The sequence below is a fragment of the Lepisosteus oculatus genome, chromosome 26 (genome assembly GCF_040954835.1).
Source record: "Lepisosteus oculatus isolate fLepOcu1 chromosome 26, fLepOcu1.hap2, whole genome shotgun sequence".
Classification (NCBI taxonomy): domain Eukaryota; kingdom Metazoa; phylum Chordata; class Actinopteri; order Semionotiformes; family Lepisosteidae; genus Lepisosteus; species Lepisosteus oculatus.
The window spans coordinates 8,730,937-8,743,685 of record NC_090721.1 but is presented as its reverse complement, the minus strand read 5'-3'; the positions used below and the strand labels follow the sequence as shown (position 1 = coordinate 8,743,685).

General features: G+C 47.7%; 1 protein-coding gene across 3 annotated transcripts; it reads right to left on the bottom strand.

The window, feature by feature from the left end:
• Positions 1 to 67: 67 nt before the first annotated feature.
• On the bottom strand, positions 68 to 12,744 carry sarm1 (sterile alpha and TIR motif containing 1). 3 transcript variants are annotated; one of them, XM_015367559.2, is made up of 10 exons: positions 10,560 to 12,744; positions 9,736 to 10,149; positions 7,599 to 8,217; positions 6,424 to 6,636; positions 6,067 to 6,158; positions 5,321 to 5,556; positions 4,850 to 4,952; positions 4,172 to 4,361; positions 3,466 to 3,587; positions 68 to 3,018 (listed from the first exon to the last, which is right to left on the bottom strand). In XM_015367559.2, exons 1-10 carry the CDS (start codon positions 10,568 to 10,570, stop codon positions 2,892 to 2,894), a joined length of 2,127 nt encoding a protein of 708 aa, XP_015223045.1. In that variant the 5' UTR covers positions 10,571 to 12,744; the 3' UTR covers positions 68 to 2,891. The 3 variants fall into 3 exon arrangements, with proteins under 3 accessions (XP_015223045.1, XP_015223046.1, XP_006641130.1); XM_015367560.2 differs by having other exon boundaries at positions 9,736 to 10,131; XM_006641067.3 differs by having other exon boundaries at positions 9,736 to 12,744.
• Positions 12,745 to 12,749: the final 5 nt, after the last annotated feature.

Here is a 12,749-nt window from a genome sequence, read left to right as displayed (position 1 = left end):
CGAAATTTTAAAACCCATCAAATTTTGTGGTTTCACTTTTTAAAAGAAAATTCAGTGGACAAGAGCACATAAGTAACAGTTATCAAGTTTTATTCCTAAACCTGAGATGAAGTGATATCAAGGGATGTCAGGTTGTTTTGGTTAATAAAGGGCAGAGTCTGGATAAGCTACCTGGCCTGTTATCATGGCCATGAGACTACACAGGGATTCACCCTAGAAATATTGATCTGTGAAGAAACTCTCTAATCGGAATGTTTCCTAATCCTCTCCCCCACGTCACAAATCGGTAACTGACAGGGAAAAAAGATGGTTGTAAAGCAGATACCAAAGAGTGTGTCCAACCAGGGCATTTGCATAGTTCTCTGGGAAAACGTACAGCCTTTAACAACTTACAATATAGCTGATTAGGCCGAGAAGTCAATGAGAATCGGATTAAATGATCGTCAATTAGTTCTCAATGCATTTGACAATTCCCCAAACTGGGGAAAGCATGAAAAAGAAACATTCCGGTATGTTTTTCTGGAAAACACGTGAACATTAAAAATCAAATTGGCAGGCTCATTTTATTTATTGCATATTATGGTTCAGTTGACCGAACCTAAATAAAAAAAAATGAATTTCCTGAATTCACATTAATATAATAGTTTTCATCTATACTCTAACATTGAATACGTACAGTACTTAAGGCCACAGGGAAGACTGTAAAGGAAAAAGCCGTTGACGCTACAACACTGAGAGAAAGGAGAGAAAGGCGCTGTTCTCACTAGAGTGCCTGCCAGCCTGTTCGCCAGCTGTTTAAAAGCTCCTGTTGGCACAGATCTTGGGCTGCCTCTGCCCAGCTTACTGCACAACCCAAGAAAAGCGTTAGGAAGTCAAATTCTTCCATATGACCTGAGAGTTTGTAATCCCTCGGGCCGGTTTGAACTTAAAACGGAACCAAGGAACCATAAGACGATTGCTGTCAGTCTGCTGCTGCCTCTGGGAGAAATCTGACCTGTTACACAGTAAGGATTAAACTTTTGAGGCACCCCTTGTTCATGTATTCCAGACTTACACAGAGGGGTAGAAATCACTATCAAACGCGTCTGATCTTCAACTTATTTAAAAAAAACATCATCACTAGATCAGCTTATGTGAATATTGCTCTGAATTCTTTTAAAAGGGTGTTTTTTTTTACATCACAGATAGTTACTAGAGCAATGTTTAGGATGCTGCACTAGTTAATATAAAAAGCATATGGGAATTGCTATGTGGGCACTGATAGTAGCTGTGTGGTTGCATTACCAAAACCTAAAGTAGTCTATAGTCCCATACAGGAAGAAAGGCTTCTGTTTGGCTACTCAGCTATATCTGCGGGGCTCTTGGATTATAATGCCAAGCAGTTCAATGCTTTATACAGTAGCTTTAATATAGTAAAGATAAATCAGTCACCTGGTTAGACACCTTTGCAGAGCTTGGCCCTATCTCAAACATTCTTACTGCAGCATTTTCTAAAGGGGATTTAGTGCAAGCAAACAGATCCATGCTAAATATCTCACAGGATAAAGGCTGGCTAGCACTGACTGACTACTATTTAGGTGCCCACTTTCATTTCTTAAACTGTAGCTTGACTGTGGAAAAGTAAGGCAATTTGTGTTTCTGAACAAGGATTTACAGTACGTCACTCACACTGAGCAGGCTGCTGTAGTATGCAATTGGAGAATGAATCAGAGAGTCAAATAAGTTACATAGCTACGTGTTGCATTTTGGGACACACATTCCAAAGATCTTTGTGATGGTAATACTAATAGCTACACTTAAGATTGCCTGAGAATAACGACTGAGTTTTGGACTGTTTAATCAGAACGTCTGCTGTTTTTGCCTTATGTGCACACTTCTGTATAATGTTAGACAGTGTCTAACATGTTAAACAGATTTCAATCATGCACTTGAGTCACAGCTCAAGCTCCATGAGGAAAGAGACACTGTTGTTTGTCCAAGAAGCTCTGAGGTTTGGTTCTGCTTTTCTCCCACTGTTTCAATAAAACACTGCATACGGCTCAGAACCAAAGCGGTCAAAAGAGGCCAAAAAAGTACAAAGGATGTTTCTGATTATATAAAAAAGAGGCATAAAACAAGCATAGTATGAAATTAATAAAAGGTTGTTTCCAGTTTTGTGTTTTTTACACTTACAGCAGTTATTGGAGGAGTGTGTTGTGGTGTAGATTAGTATCACGCGAATGAGATTTCCTTACAGAGAGCAGGAGTTAAGGAAAGAGGGACACCTGGGTCCGAGGCTCATGGGAAAGGATCGTTCTCATCCTCAGGGTCAGCCTGTGACTACGTTTTCACGCTTGGTAAGGTCCACACCAGGGACGCCGCAGTGTTGTCATACCTGAGAGACGAGCAGCTCTTCCTTTACAAACTGTCAAGGCTGGAGTGACCACTAGGGAGAGCGTCCTCAAGTCCCAGTTCCTCAGCAAATCTCTAAGCCACTCTACCCTTGGTACTCCATGTAAACATATATTTCAAAGAAAAATCGATGAAGTTCAATAACATGCTGACCTGGCCTTGATCAACTTCTGTCTCAAGTAGAGGGGGGGTATCTTCAAGAGAGTGGCAACACAGGTTGCAAATTCTCAAAATATAAAACTTTCCTGGCTACTGCCTTTCTCTCTAAGGGTAAACAGCACTTGTGCACAGTGTCACATCCGCAGGAGGTAGGAACAGGCTGGCCAATCAGTGCAAGGCGCAGGGAATGCTGGGTAAAGGGATGTACAGGCAGGGGGAGCGAGAGAAATGTCAGGGGTCACATTTGCGGCAGGGCCTCTCTTTGGCTCTGCGTCTTGCTCTGTGGGGAAAATCCCATTTTCCAGGTCACAAAATAACACCTCCCACCCCTTAACCTCTGGCTATCCGTGATGTGGCCCCGAATTCCCCTGGAGGCTCTCTGGAAAGCTGGACATATCTTGACTTGGGCGGCCTTTCAGGAAGCGCAGAATCTTCTCAATCGTGGCTTCTTGGTATTCGTGAGACCACCTACAGGGAGAAAGCGGTGGGGGTCGATGACATAAGTGTTAGGAGTGTTTGTAGGATGCTTCTTGGTACATGGGCTGAGTTTATTAAATAGGTAAGTCAGGATACAGAGAAAACGGCTTATTCCAAGTATACAAACCGACCATTTTTCTAAGACTCAGAGGAGTAGGAAGCTGTTGTTGAGAATACATTTATATAGGGCCCAGAAGAGAGATTTGAGCATAGAACAATTTTTTGTCCATACACTATATGTAAGAAAACATGTCTTATCCTTATCTGATCCTTCATGTGTCAACTTAGGTTCTAGTAATTATGCTGACGAGACCTTCAACAGAAAAGGCACAAATTTAGGGATTAGATCCTTAACACCGGCTCTCGAAAGCAGACCCCAGGTTATTTCTCCACGGACATCACACCGCGAACGGCTGTTCAGTGTAGCAGCTGACTCACTTGATTCCGTTGAAGTTCAGGATGGCGCTCATGTCGTCGGGCAGGGAGCTGGGCTCGGGCCACACGAACTGATCGGTGACGGGCACAATATTCTTCTTGCAGTTCAGGGCGGTGACGATCTCCTGCGAGGTTCAAGGGCCTGTTTAAACGGGCTTGCAGGAAACGCTGGAGAAAGCAACAGCGCTCAAAAAACCACACGTGAGAACAACTGCAGGGCTCTGCTCCCTTTCAAGCAATACTGGAGAAAAAGCAATGGTTTTGCCATTTTTCCCCCCCCATCTTCCTGGGGGTGGGGTGTCCCTGCCAGCTATTTTTGCATTCAAACAATTTACAAAAAAATTACTCATACTTCTCCTTCTCCATTGACCTCTGATCTACAACCCTGACTCTGGGAGGCCAAAGGTTTTCCTGGTCCTTGCTCATAACTAAATATGCATGACTTAAATTGTTTCATTTGGCTGACTAAATGCGTATTCTGTGCAAGCTGGCATGCATTCTCTAGGCCTCTGATCGTTGGTTTCCCTCAAATGCTGCAGGACCCGTAGGCACAGAACCCAGGTACAGGTTTGCAGACTCTTGCTACAACGTAATGGAAATCCAGCTTGAAACTTTCGGATTCGAATGCTCCCTCTCCCCCCTCCATCTGTTTACCATCCTCCTTCCCTGGCGAGGGAAGACAGCTCGTCTCCGCCAGCCTTGCCCTCACCTTGTGCACCCAGTCCTTGGTGTCGTGGTCGCCCATGCACTTGTCCAGCGCGTTGGCCGACAGCACCAGGATGAAGTTGCGCGCCCGCTGCACGCTCTGGATCAGCTTCTCCTCGAACTTGCCGGCCTCCAGCTTCTCCACGTCGATGAACACGCTGAATCCCCTTACCTGCAGGTGGACCTTCAGCAGGCTGGAGAGAGGGGTGGTCAAGGAGGTCAAAGGCACTGGCCGAGCTGAATTTAGGTTGGGCTCATATATCCAACCTCAAGCCAGAACCTCTGCAGCAGAAATGCTCCTCAGCAGGCTTACAGACACACACCAGGGTACTGGTCTGTGATCCCACTGAACAATAGAATCTTATTTAACAGGTCCAATTAAGAATTTTCACAAGTCTTCCTAAGGTGCCTGAAAGAGACCTTCAGAACCCACTGAAGAGCCAAACTGGATTGGGTATTGGATGCTGCAGCTGCTATTTTGCTGAGCTCAAGTGTGGTGATACACTGAAGCTCGCGTGCAGGTCTCAGAGCACCTCTGAAGGTCCGTCTACAGAAGGTGTGAAAGGTGAGATAATGGGATTTAAAGAGGGTGATAAGATGCGGGTTGAGCTGCAAAACAAAGTCTATGTGCTCACCTGGCCAGCTGGTTCCCTGTGCTCTCTCTACCTGTCTTTGTGCTCACCTGGCCAGCTGGGACCCAGTGGTGCGTCGGTAGCTAATGAAGACGTCGGGTCCATCGGGCTGGAAGTCGGGGGCGCTGCAGGGCTGGGCTGGTCTCAGAAGACCTGCAGGACAACACATGGTTGTGGCGACCCAGAGAGGCGAGCATAACAGCATGTTCCAAGACATTAACACACCCACACATTAGATATGGGCCTGGGCAGTGCCAGCAATACAATGTCTGAATCATAACAACAATCTGAATTTTTGTGATGCATAGTGTGTGCAATCGGATGAACAGATTTACACTAGTAAACCTATTTAATTGGTGGTTTGGCGCATGCAATGGTCAGATTAATGAGCCAGAACTACTAAGCTTTGATGAGCGGGCTGTGCTCTTTTAGAGCAATCCATATAAGTATTTGCATCTATGTATGACCCACATGGTTCTACCCTCTCAAATCCTCTGCTTTCCCTCCCCCAGTCCTGGTACCTTTGGCAGAAGCCAGGATCTTGGCGCGGTGGACACCATTCTCAATCTGGCAATCGGTCTGAAGCTGCTGGTCAGTAATTTGCAGCAGGCTGTTCCGGTCCACTCCGCACTGCGCCAGGCTGTAGGTGTACTGGCGGAACCGCGGGTCCACCTCCCCAAGCCAGTCCGCCAGGTTACTGGGGTCGCAGGTCGAGTAATTGGCGTAAGTCTTTAGCACACGAAGCTCTCTGAAGAACCTACAGGTCAGGCCAGAAATGAAGAGCAAAACGTGAAAAAACAAGGGGATGCCATCGGTTTCAGTGGTGTGACAGGTCATTCGTACAATTGTATTTATTGTTCTAGTGCTCAGTACACAGTTCTTTCATCTCCTTCAACGCTAAATTGTTTTAATGGACACAAGAAGGTGATAAAGGGATAACGGATCGCCATCCAAAAAGATTATTCCGAATGAAATACACGAGCTACTGCAGGTGAGAAAAAGATACATGCCTGCAGTCCGGATAATCTTGTTTTTGAATTTATGGCTGAATAATCCGCAGAGCTTTAAATGGCTGTTTACAAGCAAACAACAATTCATTCATCGCAATCTTTGAGGTATGGGTGACCAACCACAAAGTCAGTGGGCTCTACCAGCAAGACGTTCTAACTGCGGACAACCCTGTCTATCCAAAATGGCTACCGCTGGGGGTTCCAGCTGCAGAGCATGCTGGGTGTTCTTAAGAAGTACTGACATCTGCCCCACTGACCTCTTCCGAACGAGTCCTGCCGTCATGCCCAGATCGGCAAGCAGGTCCTGTTCAGTGATGTTGAGAAGAAGGTCCCCATCCACCTGCATCTCCTGAGACATAGAAAGATTGAACTTCGAACCCAATGAATCAACGGCATTGCATTCAATTTGTATTCCATCAATCTCAGCCAAACTGCACGGATCTCAGCAATCTGGGCTCAATCCCAGCAGCACTTGGGTCCCGGCAATGAAACACCTTGCGTGGCCAATGGCGCGGTGCAATGCAGGTGTGCGTGGAGACCATGGAGTAACACACACACCCTCCACTGAAGTGCAGAGGATGTACCCCACTGGTAACAGCCACGCTCTTGCTCACCTGGAAGGACTCGGCGTAGGCAGTGAAGCCGATCTGCTGGAGCCAGGTCTGAACCTCGCAGGTTTTCCAGTTGGGCACCGAGGAGAGGATGTGGCGAGGGATGTTCTCTCCCATCATCATCAGCGCCCGCTTAGCCAGAGAACAGGTGGTGCCATTGCTGGAGTACATGACGATCCTCTTCAGGCTCTGCACCGCGCCGATCTCCTGGAATATCTAAGAGACACAGGCCGCGGGTGAACCGGGCATCTCGAGACCAACGGCAGCATCCAGATTTCTATAAGAACGTCAGAAATCAAGTCTGGAAATGAGAGGAGGCTGTGTGACCCATCTAGCTCCTCTGGTGTACGAGTATAACTTCAGCTTTTAAAAAGACAACAGAGTAGCTAAACTGTGTGACCTGGAGCTCATTGGCTTTCAAAAGATTGTACAAGCTGTAAGAGCAGCTGCTGGCCATTCAAAGGCTTGTTAGCATTAAAGGGGAGCTGCAATGCTATTTTTATACTTCGGGATTAGAAAGAATCGGCATTGATGAGTGCATTTCAAACCACAATGAACGTAAAATGTACACTGTAACTTGTAAAACAAATACAATTTACATGACAAAACCGATAAAACTTCCAGGTCTGAGCCGCGCCATATTGCTGTAATTCTCTGCAAGTCAGAACGGAGCAACAGATCTTCCGGTGAGGTGAAACGGTTCTATGACATTGTAAACAAGCAGGCTTGTGTGAATACATCGCTTTTAATCCAATCGAAATTCTGCTCTCGACTTCCAGTCGCTGATAAATGGAACCTGTTGACACTGCCCGCAGATCACGTTGGACCTTTCTGCAGTGAAATGTCTGCTGCACAACCTGTACTCATTCTCTTGTACATCGCATTACATTCGTCATCACAGGGACTAGCGAGCAGGAAGGGCCGCATCCCGTCCCCATTCTCGTAAACTCTTGCTCGTGCTCGTCGCGGCGAGACCAGAGCTGTTTGTCGACAACATGGCAACCATACAGTACTTCCAGGAAGTTCCCGATTTTGTGAGTAATTCGGAATTCGCCCTTTGCGATAGGTACAATTTGTCAATACCGCCAATGAATGTATTCTGTTCCTGATGTTTAAGAACCGGTCTGGGAAATTGGGACTGCAGTCCAGTTTGGCGCGGGTCTGTCTGGCGGGCCTACCTTGGTGTTGCGGTGGCGGGACTTGATGCTTGACTCCACGCACATGTAGAAGGCAGCGATGCACTTCGCCTCCAGGCGGGAGCCGTCCAGCAGGGGCAGCAGGTGCTGCAGGTCGGCGGCGTTGCGGCCCTGCATGTTGTCCGAGCTGTCCAGCAGGCTGCGGGCGAACTCGTCCGGGTCCAGCGAGGCGATGAAGGGCTCCACCAGCTCCAGGGTGCCCGACTTCACCACCTCCTTCTCGATCTCCCTGTTGGTGGCCAGCACGGCCACAGCCAGGCAGGCGTAGAAGCGGATCAGCTCGTCCTCCTTGGAGAAGGCCAGGGGGAAGAGCCAGTCGGCGGCCTGCTTCTCGATCATCAGGCGCTGGCAGTTGTGGCCGCCGCACATGGCGCAGTTGGCCAGCGCGACGGCACAGTGCCGCAGCACGGTGGGGTCCTTGCCCCGGCACCAGAAGAGCAGGGCGTCCAGGGCCCCGTTGCCAATGAGCTGGGCGCAGGTCTCCTCCGTGTGCTTGAACATGTGCTCCAAGATCCCCGAGACGCTGCGGGCCAGCTGGGTGTTCCCCTGCTCCCGGGTCAGGTTGAGGATCACGCCCAGCCCCATCCGGGCCACGTAGTCCCTGCGTGGGACAGAGAGCAGCTCAGCCCGGAGGACAAACCGGCAACGGGCCCCCCCCTTCCACCCACAAGCCTCCAGATCCCTTCCTTTCTGTGCAGACGGATTTCGGATCTCTGTTCATTTACTGCATGTTCCACCTCGGCTCTTAAAGATTGAATGGGAGAAGGCAGCCTCGCGCTCAAAACCACAAAACGCCGAGCGGTCATTCCTCTGGGGTCTAACGGGGCTGATTTTTAAAAATAAGTAAATTGGTGGCCTGCGTGTCTAGGGAAGGCCAGAGCTGCGATTTGAAAGACATATGCACGCAGCCAGTATTGCATGTCTATTACTCAAGTGCCAGAGAAAAATCAGCTGGTTTTAAGATCTTTCTTTGCACCTATAAATCCCTATAGAAGTATGGAAGTAGTGTTGCAGGTGACGCCTGGTGTTTCTATCTGCCTGTTTATTTGTCTTTGCGGTTTTATGAGATTAATGCAGTGCAGGTTCACTCAGCAGTCCCAGTGCTTTGCATGTGTTTTAAGCAGAGACGGCCCTACACTTAAACCCGTGTAATAGTTACAAATCCTTCTCTCTCAGTGGACTGACAGCCCTGCTTCACTTCAACCTAACCAGCTGTAATGACAGAGACAAGGAAAGGCTCTTTCCAAGTAAGTGACTGAGATTTTCCTCTCGCCTTCCCGAGAACTGGGCATCGGCGTCTTACAGCACCAGATCACAAATGACTCAGGCCAGAATTTACCAAGACCTGCAAAGTTCACTGCAGGTCAGCTCTGCAGCAGTTGCCCTTGAAACAGCACGAGCCCACAGGAATTAACTCAAAACCAGCCCCAGAGACAGTGTGGAGTGAGGTGTCATCTTGCAGTGAAAGGCAGACCATTGTACATGGAAAGGGCGAGGACTGCAATCAGACTCCCATCACTCAGCAGTGTGAACTGTTTCAGATGTACAGGCCGGGGCTCTTGTGGGCACAACAGTTTTACACAGTCAGAACTGTCCATTAGCTATTCAAAAGCTGAATCGTTCAGATAATTTAAAAAAAAAAACTCATTTACATCATTGGTATATCCTCCACAGGAGTCTGCAGCTTGGAAAATGTGATTGCAGTTCACATTGCTGTGCACCTGAAGCCTTATTTTCATCAATCAATACACGAATATAGCCTTACTCTGCTGCTACAGAATTGCTCACCTGATACTGCTGAACTGAGGAAAACAATACCCCAACTCAAAACGACACCTCTACTGGTATAGAAACGCTGAGCACCAGAGCTCCTAATCAAAGAGTTTACTGTTCCTTCAAAACGAGCCTCAGAGTAAGGTAGAATTAAGCTGGCTGTGTCTGTACCTTAACTTTTAGAATTCTGAAATGTCCGCACTTTAAAATAGTTAAGTCCTTATCGTTGTCACGCCATTATTTAACAGGCGAGAGAAAGCCGACTGCGAAGCTCCACCGAACTGTGGGTCAGAGCGAAGTGACCTCACGCCCGCTGTGTGTACGGGACCGCGGCCTCCGTGTTCACCTGTTCTCGGACACCAGGATCTGCTCCAGCAGCTGGGCGGACTCGTATCGGACCTCCACCTCGGGCGCCTGCAGCAGCTGCAGAATCAGCTCCAGCCCGCCCTCCAGCCGGACGCGGTTGCAGATCTGCTCGGCCACAAGTCGCCCGATGGTGGGCAGGACCCAGGCCTCCTCCACCAGCCGAAAGATCTCGGCGACAGCCCGTCGGGTCTCATCGGGGTCCGAGCGCTCTCTGGCCGCCTTCAGGGTCTGGATCGCCGCACTGAGCGCGGGCAGGGAGCTGTCCAGAGCCTGCTGGACGTCGGCGCTGAGACCCGGCGACACCGCCTTCGGGTCCGGGGCGGTCCCGCGGTTCTGGAACCGGGTCACGCGTTCTGGGACCGTTAGTCTGTCGGAGCTGGACATGGAGAACAATCTGCAGAGTTTGTAGAGAGAAAGGAGGAGGGATACGAGCATCTACGACTAATCCCCCGGGCAAGATGTCCTCACCGAAGCTCTTCGAGGCGTTGACAGCCCCTTATCATACCTTTTTAAACTCCCAGAAAGACATGTATGCAGGAGGAAAAAAATGCATGTAAATATTATGACTTTTACACGTCGTTTCATACACGCAGAGGCTATATTGCGGGAGGACGTTTCGTTATCTTTGCTTAAGCGCTAAACCGCTGTCTCGGACTTATCCTTATTCCTGATGAATCTCAGAGGCGGTGCTGATATCAGAGCAACGCTTTCTCCTGCATATATCCCCACGCTGCATCATCCGCCTGCAGTCAAAATACGGAATCAGTCGTCAGGAGGAAGAGGAGGAGGAAAAAAAAAACTTACTCTGCTTGCATCTTTTATGTCTCAAAAGATGTCTCCCTCGCATGCAGCAACGACCTTCAGATTCAATTCAAATTGTGACAAAACAATGTTGGCTCCAACAACAGCGTGCGTGCTTGTTATTTTAACACGACCGTGATGTCATACCAGCGACACAACGGGGAACCCCGCAACGGGAAACGAAACAGCCACACAGAAGCGACGTTATGCAGAGGCGCTGACTTGTGTTATTTAGCTACAATTTAAACCAGAGCGTTGACTCCATTTTCCTGCTTTGTCATGCATCCGCGTTCATCGCTGTATCGCAGCAAAAATAAAAGCTTTTTTTCCCCCTGCCTTTTCGGTTATCAGGGTTCACCCCAAAGACACGGTACAGCTTCCTGCTTCCGAAATAAGAGGCCTCCTCTTTGTCTGCCCCCCCCCGCTGAGAGCTGAGCATCTTATGAGAAGACGTTTCTAGCCTTACTCGGACTGGTTGACTGAGTCGCTCTCGCACTCCCCCTAGTGGAGAAAGAGATCACGGCAGCATCAGAACCGTGGTCAGCACCGGTGCCCGTACAACACAGAGGTATAGGGATGCTCTGGGGCTTTGCCTACTAGGAATTAGTTTAAACAGCTACGCTGTGACGCTATAAGTGCAGTAAAGTGACCGACTGTCTCTGTGCAAGACGTCTTTCTGTATATTTTTCTTACTCGCCCCTGTAGCGCCCGGCGCTTGTGATAAACCCAGATAAACCCAGAAAACAGATAAACACGTACCAAAATGCAGCCTTGATCCGCACAATATGGAATATGGAAGTCTGATATGTATATCAAAATGTTTTTTTCAGCGGCTTTGCAATGAGAAGCAAACATGTTCTGCTAAAAGAATATATGAACGGCCAACCTCACAGAATAAAGTCACTAAATAATTTTGCTTGACAAAGTATACTCCCGAGCCCAGTGGCTCATCAGGCCTGAGATCATCCCTGTTGGTTACTGTAGCTTTAAATTGGTTGAGAACCTATGACACCCCACCCCCCACCCCCACAACACCTCAGCAGCATTGCTCTCCCACATACAGCTGGGTGGACTGGAGCTACTGGGGCAAACAGCCTGACTCAAGGTATACCAGCTGTGTCTGCAGGGGGAACTAGGTTTATCTACTGCTCTGTGCTGGTACTCAGTCCCAATGTTGCCTGTGGGGTATTTCATTGATTCAATCTGACTTAACAGTTACCACTCAAACGTTTTTAACTTTAAACCTGTTTAAAGCTAGATGCATACACATGCGCACATTCTTCTTACTGTTAATGCAGAGTTAGACGTAATACGTATGTAAAACATTTTACAGCAATGAAACGCTGTCAATCGTAAGATCCAGGACATCAATAAATAAGAGTAAAGGCGGCTCACCATCTGGATTGCTAAAGAATTTAGGAGAGGTTCACATAGTTTGTCACCCAAACAGAGGTACCACTTTGGTTTGATTTTAATAGACTGACCTTGATTATGGGACCGATTACCATTGTGTACTTAGAAAGTACAAGGGTACAGTAGCTAGATAGTCAACACACACCAAGGTTTAATAATTAACAGGATTTCCTAAAATTCTACCTTCAACCACAGAAAAAAATTATATATGAAAAGCAAATGATTGCACTGTCCTCTCAAGACACATAGCCTTCCATCAATCAGTCATGACAAGAGCTGAGGCTATCAATCAAGTGTTTTATCAGAGATGTATTATTCTATGTATTATAGCTGCTATTAAGGATTGGTGATCTCATGACCAGCTGCATCAATATTCCTAAGACAGCACATAAACAGGGACTGCAGAGCTGGAAACAGCCGAGAGAGATGTTGTCAGAACATTAGTACTTTTCTCTTTACATGAAAGGATTCCATTACAGCCTCCCTACCTCCAGTGTAACAGCCTCTGCGCTGTGGATTATCAATTGATTCTACATATTGATATTTTCTCATGTATTGCCACCTAGTAAGTTTCCAAAACAGGAGTTTTGCTGTTATGAGCTACCCAGGCACATCACATAACCTCTGCCGCTGGCTGTTTAATTCCATGTTTTTCTAAAAATAGCACTTCCTAAATGGATACCATTACTCGGTATTCTAAGGAAATGTACTCACGGGCAAGTCAATTAAGCCGAGACACAGCAAAGGTAAATGAGTTTTTAAACCTGACGCTGGGACACA

What these genes read in the sequence shown, in the direction of transcription:
- sarm1 (XM_006641067.3), bottom strand. Translation starts at nt 10,190, where the DNA reads ATGCTCGTATCCCTCCTCCTTTCTCTCTACAAACTCTGCAGATTGTTC. An exon ending in CCTACGCCGAGTCCTTCCAG is followed by an intron (nt 6,159 to 6,423) that starts GTGAGCAAGAGC and finishes TCTATGTCTCAG; the next exon opens with GAGATGCAGGTGGATGGGGA. An exon ending in CTGAACTTCAACGGAATCAA is followed by an intron (nt 3,019 to 3,465) that starts GTGAGTCAGCTG and finishes TTCTCCCTGTAG; the next exon opens with GTGGTCTCACGAATACCAAG.